At 32.9% G+C, this 22,532-nt stretch overlaps 1 protein-coding gene across 1 annotated transcript in view; it reads right to left on the bottom strand.

Annotated features, from left to right (window-relative positions):
- Nucleotides 1-340: 340 nt before the first annotated feature.
- Nucleotides 341-22,532, bottom strand: part of Su(var)3-3 (lysine-specific histone demethylase Su(var)3-3) — a 233,709-nt gene continuing 211,517 nt past the window's right edge. The window contains exons 11-16 of the mRNA XM_085201567.1: nucleotides 14,259-14,411; nucleotides 8,608-8,720; nucleotides 7,926-8,049; nucleotides 5,175-5,358; nucleotides 3,075-3,202; nucleotides 341-2,791 (exon numbers count right to left, since the gene is read on the bottom strand). Of these exons, the coding sequence (XP_085057693.1) occupies nucleotides 2,640-2,791; nucleotides 3,075-3,202; nucleotides 5,175-5,358; nucleotides 7,926-8,049; nucleotides 8,608-8,720; nucleotides 14,259-14,411 (854 nt within the window). The 3' untranslated portion in view covers nucleotides 341-2,639. The remainder of the gene's footprint in view (nucleotides 2,792-3,074; nucleotides 3,203-5,174; nucleotides 5,359-7,925; nucleotides 8,050-8,607; nucleotides 8,721-14,258; nucleotides 14,412-22,532) is intronic.

Raw genomic sequence — 22,532 nt, 5'->3', positions numbered from 1 at the left:
ATGAATGCCAGTAAATGTGATGATTGTGGGATCAATTCCCGCTTGTGACAATATTTTTATATATTAAATTATTATTTAAATAAAAATGTTTTTCATAAAACTGATGACACTTAGAAAAAAGTAATTAACCCTTCGTCAGCAGTCGGGTTATTTTTAGCCCGATTGCTGCTATTTCGTATTAAAGTTGATTGTGTGGCTCAATGAACGAAATTATAGACGTTAATGCATACGATTAAAATTAATTTATCTAACATCGTCACTTTATACCGAATTGATAAAAAAATACAATAATTAACATTTGGTCAAAATGTGTGCAATGGAAAAAAAATAATACAATATGTTTTTATTATTAAACATGAATTTATTACTTGAAATATAAAATTGAATCTTAAAGCTAGATTATTATTAAAAACTCTAATATTAAAACCAAACTTAAAATAGTTATAGTAAAAGTACATATTGTCGTCCATCGTGATATACTCATACATTACACATGCTTATAATGTTACAAATTATATTAAGTTAAAATCAAATAAAAGCATTCTTTAAAATTAAATAAAAAGAATAACTCAGTTCATTTTGACCCTTCTATCAATACATGGATCAGATAGATACATATTCAATTTCATCATATTTAGTAACACTCAATGTTAGGTAGACCAATCCACTGTTGCATATAGTGGTAGTACATCTAATACAAAATAAGTTTTATTTTAATAACTTCGCGCTGTATACCGCAAATAGCAGGGTAGGCAGTTGAGACCTAGTGTTAGGACACTCCGTTTCCCACACATATTAAATGCATTTTCCAAACAATGACTCGTATTGAGGGGTTAACTCAAAGCCGTATTTTGCCTTGTTACAAGAGCGAAAACCTAATAAGCATATATTCCCCTGAGCGGGAATTGAACCCACAACTATCGCGGCTATAGTCAAATACTGAGTTACGAGGGTCTTATGCGGGACACAGCTTTAAGATAGAAAAGAAATCTTAAATTAGTGTCCATTTTATATATTTCCATGTTTTCATCTCTGGAGTAATAAAAAAATATGCCTTAAAAAACTTAAATGTGGTGAACAAAGCATAGAGTTACAAAATTCTTAAATGCAAAACTTAAAAAATATTCTCTTTAATATTTTCTATAATATCGCATCTGCAGTTTACATTAAAAAACACGAAAAAACTAAACAAACATTAATTAAAACGTCGCTCTTAACTAGCGTGGAACTTAAAACTTTTAGGGTCCTTAATTATCTTGCTGTTAATTTAAAACTGCTCTCTCTAGCTTAGAGACAATAAAATTGGCAAGAGACCGTGTTTCATTATTGTTTTTACTCTCATTTACTGCTCGCTTTCAATTATTTATCGTAGTCTTGATAATGACAGTCGTAAAATGTCGATATTTGGTCCAAATTAAAATTTCGGAGTTAAGTCAGTATAAAAGTTATCGAACTCAAATATTTGCATATTATGGAAAATTTCTTTAATTTTTCTTAAGTTTTTTATCACTTGTAAAAATATAAGTGAAATAAGTTAGTTTTGAGTTTGGTCATTTTTATACTGGATGAGCTTAATATTAATAGTTGAACAGAATAATATGTACCTTAGAAAGAAAAGAAAATCAAGGCAAAAATTATATAAGCAAAATTATAAGAAATTATTTTCATTTCCGTTACAAATTACTAGACATCGGATTATTAAACATTCTCAGTTGTATATAAATAATCATAAAATACTTGAATTTACAGATTACTGCGTCAGTTTAAATATTTAATTTATTGAAAAAACATTAACATAATAAGTCATTTTGTTACATAAATTTTATTTAAGAATCATTTTTCATTTACTATTTTATTTCATGCTGGTTGTTACAAAATTTGCATAACCTTTATACAAAATAATTGGTACTACAGTTAAAATCATTTTATAAATTCTATTTGAAAACTTTAAAATAACGTTTCTTTTAGTATTTTTATTGGTCTCTATATAAAATTCTAAGCTAAAATGAATTTATTTTACTATTTATCTAATGTATGTTATCAGAGGCAATTGATATTTCATCAATGTCAAAATTTAACTAAATAAAAACGCTTTTAGTTTATCAGCTTTTTAAAATGGAAATAGATTTTAAATATAGAGAGCCTCATGCAAATAAAGAAAAAAACATTTTATCCAAATGTACATACTTTTTCATTAGTAATTTATAAAATGCCTTTAAAAAAAATGTAAATTCATTAAAAATACAAGTTAATTGTAGAAATAACCGACTATGAGTATTTTTTGTATTATTAATCCTTAAATTATAAGAAAATTGTATATTTTGGTAATAAACACGAAATTTAAAATCGATATCCAATTGTACCCAAAATCGAGAATTTAGGATTCTTAATAAATACTGTTTTTACTATAACATGCTTATATTTTAAAATTAATCCTCACTAAAATTACATGCAAGTTCTGTCTATGAAATGCTATTTGTAAATTTAGTAACAATTCATAAATTTATAATTTCAAATTCATTTCATTTCATTCATCATCATTTTTAACTCAGTATTCAGCATTTAAAGCAGCAACAATAGTACAAAACAGTACAAAACTATAATAATCCGATGCCCATAATAAATAAATAAATAAAATATTAAGTATGAGTACTAGACAAAGCGGCTGCTATGCTCGAGCTGGTGATGGGCGGCTGCGGGATGAGGAGGTCGGCGAGGCGGCCGGCCTCGCGCAGCCCCGAGAGGAACGCGCCGTGCACCGTCGCGGGGTAGTTGCGCATTGTGTGCTCACCTTATACAGGATTTTTTAAGGATTTTTAGGAACAACAATTTTTAAATACTATTGTTTTTGGTTATTAAATACCACCAATATTTTTTTTCTGATATAACTTCCCGTTCCCAAACCGTTACGATTTTATTATAAGTATAGATTAGTTTGTCTAAAATAATAATGTTATTAGATCATGAAAGCAATTCCCATCACAAAATAAATAATTTGGTAAAACAAGTCGCTAGAGTATAATATATTATTCTTACCGGCAAAAAATCTATATATTAATTATTAATAATGTTACCAGCAAAAAACAGTCTATTCTCTCCAGAAGTGTCCGGCACTGGTGCCGCCAGCAGGTCATAGTCAGTTCCCGAGGAACCCACCGCCACGAAGCTGTAGGAACCGCGGGCGAAGGGGTCTGCACGCCATCTGTATGTGTAGGAGTACGAATCTAATATTATCTATACTAGATAACCAATTGACGCGTACAATGTATAAGCGTTGCCATAGCAACGTGTATGTAACTTTATAAAAATAGTTTATTGTCAAACGAATGGTGTGTGTTAAATTTATTTCGTTAATATAATGATTTTTTATGTATAATTTAACAAAATATATTAATTAGGATGCTAAGAAATGCTTTTACGTGTTTACTGTAAATGTTTAACTTTGTTGCTTATTTTTAACTTTACGCGGTATTCTGCAATATAGCAGGGTAGGGGGAACTTAACGCCGCGCTTTACCTCGGTACCAGAACGAGGAAAATGAAAATAGTACATATTTCATTTCCTCGAGTGGGAATCGAACCAACACACTTTTTGCTTTTACTGTCACACCCTTGTACCCCTGACTCCTTAGCCAGCCACAACTGGCCTCAAATATAAAATATTCTTATTGATATAAAAAATTCACATTCTAATATTCTTATCAAAATATATAATAAACTAGCGGCCCGCTCGCGGTTTCACCCGCGTGAACTATGTTATTATTAATTTCTGTCTCCATGGCTACGTCCTAGTGACGTCTATGCAAAATTTGAGACTCCTAGCATTTAGTAACGAATGACAAAGACAAATGTCATTAGTAACGAAGTTTCATAAAAACTTTCAACCTACAAAACAACCCCTTAGAAGTCGAATATTACAAATTCCCGTCTTAGCGAGCACCTACGTCCTATAACTAACTTCTATACAAAATCTGAGATTCCTAGCACTTGTAGTTTCTGAGATTTCGTGATGAGTGAGTGACCTTTCGATTTTATATATATAGATAAGACAATATTCTCTACTTTTCTCCTAACACAAAAGCCTGGTATAAACATAGTTTATACAAGGCGTTCAAAGAAAACATATAAAATTCCTTGACCACAAAGTTTACCCAATGATCTGTACGAGTAGGTACACATTGTCGTGTGTTTATAATTTCCGGCATAAGCTCTAAATATGTATTTTCAATACCATTTGAGGCGCTGAAAAGCCACAACGCAAATTCCGCCAACATTTACGACGCAAACCATCATTTACCATAAGACTTTTCAATAATTCAAAGCCAGCTTTACCGCAAACATTTTAATAACCTAAATAACGACTACAATGTCATATTCAAAGGGCAAAACAATACAAATAGACGGTATTGTATGCATAAACGGAACGTTTCGTGAGCGAATTTTGTGATCGTTCAAATGGAAGTATTGACGTCAATTTGTGTACGCTAAAGGGGAGGCAGAGAGAGAAATATTTTTTAGACACTTAAGGTACTATAGCCTATACCGTAGATGAAGTTCTAAGGGCGATTAACACACAATTCTAGCAACATCGGTCTAGTTTAGTGCAAACCAGCTCTGCGAACTGAATACAAAACGTGTATTGCAAATACTAGGTTGAAAGGCCGGGCATGTCTACGTCATGGGGTAATGGAATTTATTAACATAACCACTCGTATTGCATTCCGCCGGACGGATATAGAGCAATTTGAAAATCGAAACTGCGCGATTTAGCGTTCCAGCTGTAGCTGAGTCTCCTAAATCGGACTAGAAATGTTTTTTAAAACTGAATAGGATTTTAACAGGAGCTTATTGTGTTGTTTATGTATGCCATACAATTTGAATATATTGAATGATGAATTGTATATTTGATAAGCTATACCTACGTGCTTCGTGTATTTTTAATTTAGTTTTGGAGCTTGTTTATAAAATATTGTTTGAAGTAAAGGTTCACAAATATCCATCATATATTATGTAGGCAGAATTAAAATATCCTATCAATATTACCAAAGATAAGTAACAAGAGACAAATACAACTACAATAACTTAAATAAAAGCTCAAATTATAAAAAGATACATTATTTAATAACGAAAGTAATTTCGTTCTAACATTAAAGCAATCTAAAATCTATATATTACCTGGTAACAACACATTCCTTGGGCTGTGGGACCGCCGCGTGTCCAAATATACTCTTCAGTACTGCAATGCACCGTCCCACTATGACGTCATCGGTGACGTTCTCCATTACCGCCGCGGCCTCCCCTGCGACCAGAGCCAGGAGGACCGGCGCGCTGTATAAGTTCCAGAATAGGAACAGCTCACCTGTTTGTGGATGAAATGTATATTACAAGTATAGTAGATATAAAATAGGGTATTAATTAACCCAATTTAATTTTTTTTTTACATATTGATATTTTCCAGTTTGATTCATTCTTAAGAAAGGTAAAAACTTTAAATTAACACCCATGTAAAATATTATTTATTACTAATCTAATGTGTTGTGTATATATTGTAAATTTGTGTTTGCTTTGTTTTAGGTGAAGGCTGTACTAACACAGGATCTCTTTTTTTTACATGTATTCTATAATTGTGAATATTTATCTTTTTTATTACCGGTCAATTTCCTTCGTGTGTTTTCCATACAACGTGACATTGGCGAAATGAATTGTGCTCAACTGGCACACTCGAAACGCCATATATCAATCAATCAATCAAGAAAGGTAAATTAAAATAACGTTATATAAAAACACTCTGTTCTCCACTTTTCGCTTATTTAGCCAACTTTGGCGCGTTGTGTGGCTAAACTCAATACCACAGTTTGTGTTAAATTTCGTACAGAAATATTTTAACTATAGGAATAACCCTGATTGGGAGGTGAAATTAGAAATCAGATAATTTCTAATTATGCAAAATATATCTTATACTGTAATCAGAATGTAGGTACTGTTATATATATTTTGTTATATGTTTTTTTTTCTTTTAAAATATACAAAACAATTTCAGTAATTTATCTCGTTTAATATTCTTTATAGACGAATATTAACACTTGATGCCTTTTAAATTAAAAATAAGAAAAATTCAACAAAGAGGTCCGGCTCAGCATTTTTCCATTAAAGAGTTTGAAATAAAAGCTTACGTAGAAATGTCGGCATTTTAAAAGGAACAATTGAGAATAGCCACGACGACGACGACGACGCTTAAAATGAAAGTATTTATTTGCATGCGCGAAATACTTACTTCGACATACGTACATACATAGGGCTTACGTTGATATTAAATAGATATGGGTATGGAATTAAGTAAGATTAATGATATAGTGGTAGGGATAAATTAACCTAGTGAATAAGTAACCCAATAAGGTCATAATGAGGTCCACGATGCTACTAAATGACTCTAGATCGAACGATATTCGAGTATCGAGCACGTGTTCCCACATAACTTTGCAGCTGATACCGACTGATATCCAATGTTTTACACAGAAACTAAATTAGATTTAAAAAAAAAACAACCACATTGTTCCGGTATTCCCATCAAAAACGTTAACTTGGTTAGCAGAGTACCGATACAAAGAGCTAAAGCAAGGTGTACAAAGGCATAACATAAAAAATAGCTTGTCTTGACTGGTTGCCGTGATTTATAACCCGGGGCTCCCCTCAGGGTTGCTCGGTGGCGTTAAATTATTCAGCTTTTAATTCGTTATCGCGTTGGCCACCGCTGTTTCTACATTTTACACTATTTACACCGGGAAATAATTTACGAGTATCATCCTCGGGGAGTGGACGCGGCGTGGTTAATTTGCGGGGTTCTGGAGCGCGTTAGTATTGATATCACACACACATACACACACGCGCGCGTCTTTAAATATTATTATTATGTTTGCAAGTAATTAGAGGTACCGTTTACACCTAAATGAGGTTAGATTACGCAAATTTGATTTATACTAGTTGTGAAACGAGCAGGATACACTGAAACTATTAACGTCATGTAATATCTAAACACTAGACTAGTTGACTATGGAACATAAAAATAGTTTTTGAGTTCGAATCAGTACTTTGGTCATTAGCGCGTTCAAGTAAAGTGACTTGTCGTTTTTGCAATATTAGAACCGATGTAGGTTCTTCTATTGACGGGGAAAACATTTAATATTTTCATTTCCTCGCACTAGTAACGAGGCAAAGCGCGGCGTTTAGTTCCACCGCTCAACACGCAACGCCCAGATAATTCGGCAGAAAGTGGGGAATGAAGAAGGTACCTTAATGTGAACGGAGTGTCTTAACTTTAGGTTCCTAGGTAACGCTAAAAATACAAAACTAAATTATGAAGTGGATAAAAATAATGAAAAATCACTATGTTATTCTCTTTATTCCAAACATACACACAGCAACATGTGCGGGCTAATGGAACTTTGCTAGGCTTTTTATTATAAGAATTTAAATTTTTCCCGTACATGAATTTTTATTCGCAATTTCCACATTAATTACGAGTTGGTGCCTATGGCGTAGGTGCTATATAGCAGGGTAGACAAATAGAACTTGGTGTTAAGATACTCCGTTCCCCACTTTTCGATCAATTTTTGAGATATTGCGTGTTATGTCACGAAGTTCAACGCCGCTCTTACTCTTGTTACCACATCAAGGGTGGGCAACCATAGCAAGATAGGCAGAAGGATCCAGGGAACCTAATGTCAATAACCTCTGTTTCCGTTCCCCACTTTCGCATTGAGTGGCGAAACTCAATGCCGCGCTTTGCTAATAGGATTTAAATCTATTTATAAGTTTATCTACTATTTTAAATATAAAATTAAATACAAATAAGCAAATAAATCTTAATTTGTTTTATACAAATTCAGCATAAATTACTAACTATTGTTTATAATTACGTAAACTTACCTCTGCTGGCGGTAGTCGTGCCGACATGTCCAAAGAGATTGGCGCTCGGGTCCCAGAAGGTTCTTTCAAAACATAGCACTACCTTATTTAGGTTTCCATAGCCGAGCCGTTTTATGGCTGCTACCTATAATAAAATTTAATTAAGATCATCAAAAGTACGGAGAAAATTAGTTTCTATTTAAAATATATTAATAAGATACTTTACATTTAAATAGAAACAGAGGTATACAGGTATATTAAATATAATATAGTATGTTATTACTTTACATTCACACGCAACACATAAGAGAGATCGGATGTACCTTAATTTAGACAAACATAATGCTAATTATATAATTTATATATAAAAAGCTCAGTGATTTTTTCACTCAAACGTATTTGTCCTTACCAAAGCCCTATCATAGTTTGCCATAAAAGAAATGTGCACTTTAAAGATAGAATATCATAGTTTACCAGAATTACCAGTTTTACCAGCACGAAGAAATGGCACACTTTCGTTACGTGTCCGAAAAAATAAAAAAAGGAGTAGTTTTTGTCTACATAATCGAGGAAATGATAATAACTTAAATTAAATACAATCAATAAATAAAATTTAACATACAAAAAAATATCAACCGTGCGATACTCCTGGCAGATATTAAAAATATATATCCAGACAGTTTAACATTAATAAAGGACTCACTTTCCAATCAGGCAATGGCGGATCGAACTTAACGAAGTTCTGTTGATTTTGGCCGTTGTTCGCGACCGCCACCTTCAACACTCCCAGGGGCAGCGTGCACAGGATCACGTCGCCTTAAATACAACTCGTTATAAGTAAAAAGCCACGTTGATAAATAAAAAATATAAGAACTTGGGAAGGAAACATAATCATATTCTGTAGAGTAAAATGATTTTATTTTTGTATTGATATTGCTTTCTTAATGAAGTAGTTGTTTGGTACTTTTTTTAAATACGAATGGTTTATGAATATTTTGTTATACTGTGGACAACTTGTAAATAAGAGTAGATCGATAAAAAATTGTACAAATTCTTTTATTTTAAAATTTAAACTTTTACATGTCCTTGACAAGGATAATTCTAGTTAAAAAACATATCGATAGTATAAAACAATGTTAAAAAAATTAAGTCTATTTTTATTTTCCTCATTCAATAATTGTTTCACAATAAAACATCTCAACACAAACTCGGTTTGCTGAAAGTATTGAAACTTTTAATACCATTTACTTTTAAACTTCAAATGAGACAACTGTACTTACTTGTTAAGGAAAGCACTTCTACAGTCTCGCTTACAGCATTATAAATTATAAGTTATAGCATTGTACTAGCGGCACAATTTCCAGTAATAATTGAAATTGCTTTCCAAACTATTAATGTAATGAAAGTGGTCTCTATTCTATTCTATTCTATATACTGTCAGTATAGGTAGTCCATTATAGCGCGAGCCGAGGCGTGTGTAGATATTTTTGCAAGGGTTGATGGTGTAACGATATCTGTAAATGTATGGGATCGGCCGTCAAATGAAAAGGCCGCGGGCTAGAAGCAATCACCGTGAAAGCCTGACCTTAACTAACAAAGCCGCAACAACTTCCACATTCTGAATAAAGTGCTCTTTACAGTAATTGCGACCACGTGTGTTTTCATTAGCCCAATGCATACATAAATAGTGAGTGAAAATTTCTACTATAAATATGCCTCGGCCACTTCAAAAACACGCTTTTACTATTTTGATGATTAACAAAGAGAATGTACGAAAAAAATAGGAAATAAATTAACAAACATATGTATCTATAGCAAAACTAACATAAATAGTATTAAAATAGATACCGCCGACAGGCTTAGATTTTTTTGTATGGCGTAGCTTGAGTGTAGGTTACCGCCTCTTTAGCGTCTACTGCCTGTCCACAAACTCCGCCTGTATGCAAATGGGCATCGCTCGCAGCGACCGGCGTGCCGGCGGGCCGGGTTGCAAGCCGCCAGGTCAACAGAGGCCCGAACGTATTTTTGCGCCTCGTCAAAGTAAAATTAACGCGTTAGAATTGCAAATCATTCCGCGACAAAGAAACGACAAGGAGCCGCCGACGGCGTTGTGGATTTTTCTAATAACCTCCATTGCGGTGACGAGACAGCTTGCTTTTCTGTTTTTGCGAATCTCTTTTAATATTATGGTTACGGAAACTTATTTTTTATAATAAATATATAGGTACGTATTCAACGTCGGTGTGCTCATCAGAGGATGAACCAATATTTTATATAAGCTACATATTAAACATTGTATGAAAGGAATGTCGATCATGTCCGTGGTAAATTAAAAATGGATTCTAAAACAAAGTTGTAATAAAAATAAAGAGAAATCTCATGTATGTGAAGTCAGTGAGCGCTTTACAGATTACGTTCATACATAACTGTCATCGATGCATAATTTACTCGTAAGGAATATAAGGCAATAATTTATAGACGCATTTTATATCTATCCAAAAGACACGATGATATAGTGCCGTACATTAATTTGCCATACGAAAGGGCAGTTTTAATCAAAAATACATAGCCATAAAGTAAAGTAAAGTAAAATATTCTTTATTGCACACCAAATAATTAATTACAAATGTGTTTATAATGATACAAAAAACAGCACAATAGGCGGCCTTATTGCTAAGCCAGCAATCTCTCCCAGGCAACCTTTGGATAGAGGAGAGCATTAATTAAATTAGGAGGGGTGCACTAAATAAATCTAAGTACTAAATAAAATATATAAATGGGCAAATATATACACATATACATACATACATTTATATATACACAAACATACATACATAAATACATACATACAAACACACCTACATACACATATACATATATAATAAGATTTTGTGGGAACAGTAAACGTATTAATTAAATTAAATTTGTCAACTATACTTAAGATTCTCAAAGTGTCAAATAATATTCCTTCAGCCTTTTTTTAAAGGTCATTAAAGTTCGAGATTGCCTTATTTTAACGGGTAAAGAGTTCCACAAGCGAACAGATTTAACAGAAAAGGAATTTGTGAAGAAGGAAGAAGAGTGGCAAGGGATTTTAAGAGATAATGTGTATTGGGACCGGAGGGAGAAATTATGTGATTCACATAAAAACTTAAATCGTTCTTTGAGGTATGAAGGGGAAGATGGATTAAACAGAACGTTATACAGAAGACAAAGAACATGAGTATTCCGGCGAAATCGGATAGGGAGCCACTTGAGCTTTTTACGAAATTCGGAAATATGATCGTATTTGCGGAGTCCAAAGATGAACCTTACGCAGACGTTTTGAAGACGCTCGAGTTTATTTAATTGCTCCTCCTTTAGGTCAAGGTAACAACAATCGGCATAATCAAGAATTGGTAGTAGGAGTGATTGTGCCAGCGCAACTTTAGTAGGGATGGGTAGAAAGTTACGTAATCGACGTAGTGATGCGGCAGCTGAAAAAAGTTTCCTGCTTACTTCACAGATTTGTGGCTTCCAAGATAGATGTTGGTCGAATATAATTCCTAAATTCTTAACTTTCTCAGTAAAAGGAATTATTACTCCGTCAAGCAATATATTAGGTAAATCGTTAAATGTGATTTGACAAATAAGCCTTGGACTACCTATTATAATAGCTTGCGTTTTCTTAGGATTTATAATTAAGCCTAATGATTTACTACGTGTAGAAATATTAGCGAGTTCTTGAGATAATGCTGTTATAGTATTCGGAAGATTATGCAACGGACATTGACGATAAATTTGAAGATCGTCAGCGTAAAGATGGTAGGGAGAAGCAAGATTGTGACAGAAATAGTTAATAAAGAGAGAAAATAAGAGAGGAGACAACACGCCACCTTGCGGAACACCAGCACGCACCGAGGTCCATTCAGAATAGGAATCCTGAATTCGGATACGTTGCTTGCGACCATACAAGTAAGAGTGAAACCAATCAATCACTTTAGGAGATATGTTAAGAGAATACATAATTGTCAATAGAATGTCAAAATCTATGGTATTAAAGGCGTTACTAAAATCGAGCAAAGTCATTAAGGTAACTTGATGATTATCTATACCTGAACGAATATCATCTGATACGTTAACTAGTGCAGTAGTCGTACTATGACCAGGCCTAAAGCCGGACTGTAAGGAATTAAGTAGGTTATTGCTCACCAGATATTTACTAAATTGTTGGTTTACGAGACGTTCAAGGATTTTTGAAAGGAATGGTAAAATTGAAATAGGCCGGTAATCTGACATGGAGGAAGGATTGCGGTTTTTAGGCAATGGAGTTAATTGGGCCTCTTTCCAAGCTGGAGGAAAGGTACTGGTGTTTATGGAAAGGTTGAAAATTTCGGTAAGAACAGGAATCAGGATGTCAAGGATTGGTATGATCATTTTACGACTAATGCAATCAAGGCCAACAGCATCAGAAGTAATCGCCAATATATTCTCTTTAACATCACTTTCGGTGAATTGAGCGAAATTAAAAATAGGATTTGTAGGAGTGGGCAAGGCACGAATTTGATTTTGGGAACTTAATTTAGTGGTTGCATCAATTGTAACAGAAGGGGAGAAATGTTTATTTAATTTGTTCAGATCAATATTACAAGGATTGGTGTATTGCTTTGCCTTCCCAACTCCAAGTGTCTTGAGAAATTTCCAGATTTTTTCTGTGTTGTCTTCTTCAACAACAGATTTATGGATATGGCGTCGTTGACTATCCCTACACATCATGTTACAACGATTCCGAGCCTTAGCATATTTCTCACGGTTACTGTCTGAAGAGTTGTTTTTGTATTTAGCTTTGGCAATAATTTTCTTTTGTTGTAATTTTTTTATGTCCTCTGTAAGCCAGGGAGCTGGTAGATGCTTAACACGTACAGGTCTAATAGGTGCATGATTATCGTACAGTTGGATTATAAGTGAATTGAAAGCACATACCTGATGCTCTACAGTACTTTCTTTGTAGACTATGTTCCAATCAATTTTTGTAGCATCTTCTCGCAAACGTTCTAAATCCATACTCGCAAAGTTACGCTGGAGAAGAATTCTTGATTTTGCTTTGGGCGGTTTAACTTTATAGGACAGAAAGATGAGGTCATGATACGAGAATGCAGTGGCATTACATTGACCATGTATTTCAACATGATCAATGGAAGAGACTAAGATTAAATCTAAAAGAGAAGGAGTACAGTTAGGAAATGAGTGAGTAGAGGATAGAGGCAGAATGTGCATATTAACACTATTTACAACGGCCTTTAACCGATCCGATCGGCTATTATTTCTCAGCAGACATGTATTAAAATCTCCCATGATAACTGAGTGCTCATATGAAGGACTCAGTTTTTCAAGCAGAACTTCAAGAGATTCGAAATAATCCACAGTAAGTGACGGGCTATAGTACACACCCAGAAGAATTTTTGTATGTGTGAACGATAGTTCAATAAAAAGATGTTCAGGGCTAGCGGCGTCACTTGCATTATAATGAGAGTAGTCGAGAACTGTAAATGGTATATGAGAGCGGAGATAAATTGCAACACCCCCACCAGTGCGCCCTGTGCGATCATTTCGAATCAGATGAAATCCAGGTAACGAATAAGCTATTGATGGCAGACAGGGCTTTAACCATGACTCTGATATCAGTATGGCGTGCGCATTAGTATTTTCAAAAGAGGAGAGAAGATCAGGATAATGAGCTGGAATACTCTGTGCATTTATGTGAACCACATTTAGATTTTTTGGAAAAGGAGAAAGATGAAAATTCAGACACTCATTTAAAGAAGGAATGCTTTGATAACTGTTGTTAGATAAATCTTCTGAAACAGAAGAAGAAGAGAGAAAAGGATTTGTTTCAGAGGAGGTTTCAGACATTTAAATAACGATACTGAAAATCAATTTCAGACATTTAAATAACGATACTGAAATGCCATAGTACAAACTAAACATGTGTTGAGTAATTTATATGGTTAAAACGATCTCTTTGTAAAACTAAATATACGATTTGTTTGCTAAATTGCTTAACACAAGTAATAAATCGATTTTCATGGAAAAACATCGATATTAAAATTATCTTTTTATTTGTGTGTTGTATTTAAATATTGTAAAAGAACCATTTTCAAAAACGAGCTGTATATTTTTCTTAATGAATATTATTAAGAACAATTAATATAAAATGAAAGAGTATATTCCATAGTAAATTATCATCCCTAAGTAAGACAAGGTCAATAATTATACTGACTAAAATACTCTTCAAATTTGGAAACTTCCGAGTTTTAGCTCATACATTTCAGCACGTGACAAATTTCCATAGCCCGGATATTTAGAAGGAGATACCTTTAAATGTTTGCGGCTGGTTCGGGGCGCGCGGGTTGACAGCCTTCACGGTGACACCGGGACCGCCGTATGATATCTCTGTGACTGCGGTGCCGAGCCTGATGTCCAACCCGTCCGACAGAGCCACTGGCACGCACGAGTAACCGTTGCGAACTGTAACAAATATTAAAGAATTTATATTATATGGCAATTATGAGTAATTCTTTATATAGTATAGTCATTTAATTCCTAGTGAAAGATCTTTTCATTTTACAAAAGTAAAATATGAAAAAGTCAAATGGCTGATCTTAAGATGTGTAACAAGAATTGTTTGTGGAATTTGGAGCCATGGCCAATGAATCCAGTAGTGATATATATTCAAATTTAACATCTCTATACATTTTAACATAATAGTAGATATATCTTTCACTATTTCATACAACATTCATCAACTTAAATTAACAATTTTTGTAGTAAAAATTCTTGACACGAGATAGCTAAAATCTCATTTTGAGCTACAATGTTCATTATTCCTTCAACATTTTATAATGGAATCTGCGGTTTCTAAAGAACCTAGTTAAAAGCGGTTGAACTTTTCATAGTGAAAGACTCAAACTATGATTTATACTGAGCTTTTCCATGGGAAAAGAATACAAAATAAATACGTGTACGGTTTACCTAAGAAAAGCAATAAATGGCCTTTGTTTCCATTTTGAATTTAATACGTATATTAAATAAATAAAAGAACTTTAGCAAAGAGGAAGTTGAAGTGTATAGTTATTAAGTTAGCTAACTAATACGTATAACAAAAATCTATTAAGGAAAGAGTAATCGAAATAAACATTTCTAAGTGACTCAAAGCTTTTAATATGCTAGAAACACATACAATTGTAGAAATAAACTAATAAATTTATTTATAAGATAATAAGCTGGGCTCTAAACCAATATTATCTTAAGCAGAATTTTATTTTTATTTAACTGTAGTAGTAGGTTTTCTAAGAAATTACAATTTTAGAAGATTCATATTATATAGTTAATATACAAAATTAAACAACAATACAAAGTTAAATTTAACTCTTAATACTTCATGCACAGATTTCTACTATAAAGTAGTTTTCAATTAGGTTGATAGCGTCACAATAGCGTCATGGCGCGGACTCCCTATTGTGCTTTAATAACTTAAGTGGATTCTCAGTGCACTATAAAGGCTCACACTCAACGTTGGCTAGAAGTGTCAATCTTGCATATAAAATAAAGGTATAACTGATAGAATGTAAGTATATAAATTAATTACTTTGGTTTCGATTTCTGCTTGAAAAAACTTTTACAACAATAAATACTCAATTAAAAATACATTATTAATGGGTAAAACTCCAAGCGATTACAAATAAAGCATGTATGTCATTAAAAATAAATAGTTTAAACATATTTTCACACTTAACGAGACACTATGAATCCAACAAAAATATCTACATTTATTTACATAGCATTGTGAGAATCATCATAATAATATACAAAAGAATAAATATCAAATATTTTATTAAAATGAAAATGATACCGAGGTGTGGACATTAAGTACACTTGTAATAAATAAGATATGCATGAGTGAAATAAGAAAATGACAAAGAATAGCCACCCACACTTTCGTTCGTCATGAGGAAGGAACAATGTTTACACAATGTGTGGGTGAAACATATACAATGGGAAGGGTTTATTTCTTTACTTTTATTATAAAACTTAATGATTTACGAACACTTAAATTATTTCCCAAAAAAATTCAAAAAGAAATATGATTTTTTTATTCAATAGGATTTCGAAAGTTAAATCGGGTACGAATCAGAATAGAAAATGTTTGTTGGGAATATTTCTTATAAGACAAAAATAAATAGTATCTTATTAAAAATTCTTACTTTATATAATTGTAATAATAATACTATCATTCTTAGTAGCATTGCACTTGCTAAATAAACAACACAGTCGTTTCTAATTTACTAAATAAGAACGAAAAACAACATTTTACAAGAAGCAGGTCATTACGGTGGTAATTTTCATGAGCAAATATTACCTAGATATGGTAACAGCGGCAAATAATTAAATGCTAAGTGACCTGTCTCTCTCGGGGCACGCGAGGGCGCACTTTAAATGCAAGCTGGCAACACTGAAGTTAAACCATATTACGTCGCCGTCGTCACTGGCCATTCGGACAAACTGACCGAAACTACACGATTAGGGTCATACTCGTAACTTCAGATGTGCTGAAGCGGTATATGAAGGGTATATAAACTGAATTATTAGGTTGTGTAAAATTAAACTGTAATAACAGTTGGACTAACTTGCTCTTATTATTATTATTAGCTTTAAGTTTAATGTTTAAATTATTCATTAGAATATGCTGCAATTGTAAAGTAATTTTGATAATAGTGTTTTAAATTATGAATATGTTTTAATTACATAAATATAATGTGATGATGTTGTTTTGCATTCAGTCTTTGGAGACCAAAAAATATATTAATAATTTTTACATATAATATATTTTGTATATATTTGAGAACAACAAACAGCGCCGTATAACCTACTTAATTTATAGAAAAGTTCATATTTTTTCTTATTTATCATATAAGAAGATATTTTTGTATTTTAAAACGTCATGTATGTTTATTATTCATATAAATAAAACAGGAGTGAAATATTATAAAATTACTATTTTTAAACATTCTAATATTATCTTGTAATATTTACCAAAATTAAAGTACCACCATCTATAAAACCAAAGCGCTCAACGTCCAAGCGAAATCAAAGCATGACATTATTCTAGGCCATGCCTCAGGACTACGCGTACGAAATCCTAATGAATGGCAACCCTAAGTACGATAAAAGCCCGCGAATGGGGGCAGAGACAAACGGGGCGTTGCGTTTCAAAGGGTACTAAAACAACGTAAAGTAGAATTAATGTTATTTAATTTTGCCTTATTATAAAAGCAAACTGGAACAAATATGGATGTGTTTGCTTAACTTTGAAAATAAAGGGGGAAAATTAAATATTCGTCATTTCGTAATGGGATTAATTGATCTGAATTATCGTACAACTCCTGTTATAAATTCTAATTCAATAATATAATAAAATAATATTTGAGCATAAAAATGAATAAGAAAAATATTTTTCTTTGTATGTTATAAACAAAAATACAAGTTCACTTCGCAGTCGTTTATAGTATTTAAATATTATTCATACAAATCGATTGAGCTTTCGTGGTGTGCTTGTAGTGAAGTATTCTGAAAATTGTAACAAGCCCGCTATGCATTTATTTAAGATACTACACTACTGGATGTGCTATATTTTATGAAAAGAAAAACACAATTTCAAATGTTCACAGACAATAAAGCACGATGGGGTAACGAGTAAGGTTTACGAGGATAATGCAGTATTAAATAATCGAACAGGCTAGTAATGGCGAAGGAGGATAAAAGTGTGATTCTAAGTACGACAGGTACTGGTTTCGATTCCCACATAATTATATATTTATCGCGAAATATTGATTTTATAATTATTGAACTCCTATATATGTTGCATGTTACTATCTCGTATATTTAAAAAAGAAAAATACTATCTTCTGTATTTCAAAAGAAAACAAAGTGTTATTATTTTAGAGCTATCGACAAAAGTGTATCTCTTCAACTAGGTCTAAATCTTCGGTGACGAAGCCCGAACATCCTTTGCGCGTTAGCATAGTTCATGCACCCACGGAACTTCTCATTGTCGGTAGTTTTAGAACCCCTTTAGCAATTTTGGCTTTGTGGTTGTATGGAATTTTTGCTTTGCTATCTAACCCGCGCGATATTGCCATGCGGCTTCCAATTTACCGACGTCTGAATAACTAAAGTTTTCATAGAAAGTTTAAAATTTTGTATTGCTTTGTAAAATACATAATATATTTTCACTTCAACGACATATAGACAAATAATAACGGTATTCGAGTCAATAAAAACAATCATAAAATAAAAACGTCACTGATTAGATTGTTTATAAGATTACAGAGACTCGATGTGATTTAAGGTGGTGTTATAAAAGTTTAAGACTATATGTTCGTTTTTTATAGCAGAACTCAGTATTTAATAACATTTTAACAAAAAATGCTATATATAAAACAACTGTATGAAACATTTATTTACATTGGAAACATAAATTCTTAGCAAAATTTAATCCAAGATAGGCCCGCTACCTGTGTAGATAAGTGTTGTTTATGCTACGTGGTACACCAGAATTTACGATCGCCGAATTTAATTCAGAAATCGCCCATTAGCGCGACGCGACGAAAAAATACGCACAATTCGTTGCTTCGAGAACATTAATTTAAGCTTAATTTGAATAATTCCGCGTGACGATGCTTTCAAATAGCTGTAATTAAAGGTATGCTTGTGTAGTACGGCTTTGTGTAAAGCGTAGAGTAATAAGTATTATTAAGTGGTTAATAAATTTACAAAAAATGGCAAAAAAAACTGTATAGCGTAAAATGCCTGAAGACCTTTCTCCTAGAATAATAAACTAAATTCATGCTAAACGACATTTAGGCTAAAATAGAAAAGAATATATAAATTTGTACTTTTGCAAATATACCTTATAGGGAACGCTAAATTCCTGCAATTGTCTTAGAAACATCGTCAATAGCTAAATCAAAAGTTAACCCATAATCATTAAATATTCCAAGCGACGACTCACACAAGTTGTAATTGAAAACGTTAGATCTAATTTAACGTTCACATCGGACGGACGACCGGACCAAATGAACTGCATGCCAACATACAAATGTATGCAAATAAATTGATTTGACGTTAAACAAATAGAACTAAATACACTTAATCGCACTGAACAAACTTACGAATTGGCACAACAAACGGCGAACGCAAACCGAATGAGATATCACCAATCGAGTTAATAATCGAAACAATTGAATTTCGCTCGGCGTTCATTCGGTAGCTAATTATTCAAACAACCAGTAATTTACTATTAAAATATTAAAATTTTAATCATTCATTTTTCGTCGGGCAGATTTTTCATGTCACCGTAGCGACAACAGATGATCCATGATGTTTACTCATGCCATCATAAAGGTTTTAATCAATATTCGACTGTCTTTTTACAATGAAAATATACATTTATGTACATATGTATATCTATAATTTTTATTTATCGTTACATATCCCCCTTATCCTATAGGATAGGCAGCGCAAAAGTAATAAACGTATCGTTACGGATGGGTGCGTGTTTGGGATCCTTTCAAAACTTTATTAACTCTTAATTGGTACAAATTTCATTAACGAATAATTTCCTTTGAAATTTTTTTAACGGTTTATTGTTTTTTTTTTTTTTTTTTAAAAAAAACAAAATAAAAACAGTTTGTTTACTTAGAACATGACAAAATGGCACTCCATAATAATGTAATAAATATTTCTATACTTATTTATATTTAGAATATTGGTATTAATTTTTTAATAAACTACAGGCGTATACCTTATTTAATGGCAATGAAAAGTTATTGATTTGAGTCCACTTTGCGTTGGAGAATGACGGCATAAACTTCACGCTTTATACACAAAACTTGAAGTTTAGTGCAGCCCACTAAAATTTATGGCGACTGCTTTAGGAAGGTTAATAATGTTGAGATAATATTTATTTGTAATCAAACGGCCAGAAATAACAGGCGTAAGGCGAGACAAATTTATTCATACCTGTTGTAAAAACTTTGATTTGCTCTTGTAATTTTTAATAAATGATACCTAACATTTTTAAATTACATTATGCACCCTCGCTGTGGCCAGTAACAGTATTGTATACGGGTACGTTGCCCAAAGTGAAAAATACAGTGTTTGCGCAGTGTCTGCAGCCCGGCAGCAGGAATCTCCCATTATTAGGGACTATGCAAGCTTTCGTGTGAATTATACAACGTTTTTTTATACACGATGTCTGCAATGGCGGTACTGTATTTTTTTATTTCATGTATGTAAATTTGTTACCACGAAACAGCAGAAATGTAATATAGTGTATATCTAAGTTTTCTACAGTTCTACTAAATCCAAGTCCAAAAAGTGATGAAGCAGCACACTTTTGTTCCAATAACCCTCGCATATTATTTATAGTATAACAAAATAAAAACAATGAATACCTATATACGGACTATTTTCAACGCTGTACCAATAAATTGTGGATAATAGGTGACACACTTTAAGCGAACAGACATAAATGATCAATTTATTACAACGGTTACTGCGAAGATCTAATAATTAGTGTGTTCGCGTTAAGCTAATCGACTGGTACTTGACGAGGGTCGGGATAGGTCGCCGCGCGCTCTGCCGGCCGAGCTGGAAACACAACTTGAACCATTATTCGACAGACGCGCTTCGACGCTTCTCAGCCCTTTGACGTCGAAAGGCCCATTAGCATGGAGTGCCTACTTGATCTCATCAGTTAATTACTGACCTCAACATTAACTCGTATGAAATTAGAAAACATCTCGATAATTACGAGTGACAGCTAAGTTATGTTCGATAGATGGTGTGTTTACTAACAACGAACGATCTCGGTCGTCCTAATGCATAATTTAATAGTTCGCTTTAATCATCATATGTAAAACGTTCGAAGGTGAAAAATATTTAAACGAGGGACGTCTCGAAATGAAGGCAGCGGAATCGTCAAATGAAACTGTTGATTGCGTACCGCGCAAAGTTACGCTCCGTCAATCGGAATTTTATTTACTCGGTCGTTCAAAAAACAAATATGATGGCTTTTAATTTATGAGCGCGTCCGTTGAGCTCTGATCAACCGATACTATAACACAGCATACACTCGTAGCCGGCAGACGAGCCGTTCAAATTCGTGATACATGTTTTATTTGATCTTTTTATGGGTGCTCGTTTGTGCCGTGACGACGGTGTTCGAGCTAATGGAGATATCGTATCTGTCATATCAAGAATATATCGTTTGACAGTTTTATTGCGATTGCATGCGATGTTCAGATAAAAGACACGATTTAGGGGTGAGGATAACTCGGTCTGAAGTGAGTGGGTGTTCACAACTTATTTTTCCGCGACAAATATCTCTTAGTTAACTTTTGAGAAGGTAACTTACTCAAAAGGTAACAGGACAGAACAAAACAATGCAGTAATAACGGCTTAATGTTCTTTTATAAAATAATTAACATCTGATTTTTGAAAGTTTTTAACAAATTACTATAATATAAGTAAAATAAACTAAAAAAACAATGTGAAATAAAATTATAACGTAAATAATATCCTAGGATGATTCCCAACGTTTATGGTAGTATGAACCAAATAATAATTAATGTTCATAAAACTTTAATAATATATACAAAGACGTATCTACCTATAAAATTTAATACATAATAACGAAAATTCTTAATTTCTCTTAGATCGTTACGAAAATAGTGTGTACGGTGTAATCAGTCGTGAGTCGACTGAAAAAATCGTAATAAAATAAAAAAAGGTTTTTTTTAATATAAGAAAAAGAACTCATATACATAATTTAAATAACCTACAATTAAAAATATATATATAAAACAAACACTTAAAATACGCGCCCATTTTACATACAAGCATAAACCAGTTCCGACAAAGAAACAAAACGAATCCCTAGTTAACCGCGTCGACGGCCGACGGTTATTCTTTAGCGCAATTTGCTCGCAGTCGCCACTAAGTAGCCATTTAAAAGTAGATCACTCACCTGGTGCCGGCCACCAGCACACACCAATGATTTCATTCAACGTGACGCAGCTTAAAAGATATCAGATAATAAAAGTACCGTGGACGCACATCGATGCGTTTAATCGTATAAAGTGACCGCGTTCATATTTAATTGGTTACTAATAGAGAGGTATTTAGCTCGTTTAGCAAATAGTCTGAGATATAAAATGTTACATACTTTTTTTAGAAAACGTATAAACGGGCTCAAATGCCGCTATGTTAAATTTTTTATACGTTTTCTAAAAAAAAATATAATATTTTTATTCTAATCACAGTTTAGGAATCTTAGCACTGTTCTATGTAATTATTGCTTTAAAATTAACTAGATTAGTCATTATCTCTTCAACGAATACAAATATTTAGGTCAATTATAGCCCATGAAATCTAAACTAAGTATTAATCACCCTTAACGCATCCGCATTTAACGTAACATTGTTTATTAATTATTACATTGCCGCAACACGTGTGCATTAACATATGCAATTAGCAACCATCAATCCAAGCTAGAATCCATAATCAGAAATCAATTATCATCGCATA

This window comes from Heliconius melpomene, chromosome 18 (assembly GCF_056956725.1).
Source record: "Heliconius melpomene rosina isolate 202511_hmr_F chromosome 18, ASM5695672v1, whole genome shotgun sequence".
In the NCBI taxonomy this organism is placed as follows: Eukaryota; Metazoa; Arthropoda; class Insecta; order Lepidoptera; family Nymphalidae; genus Heliconius; species Heliconius melpomene.
The sequence above is the reverse complement of the archived record's forward strand: the minus strand, read 5'-3'. Positions and strand labels throughout refer to the sequence as shown.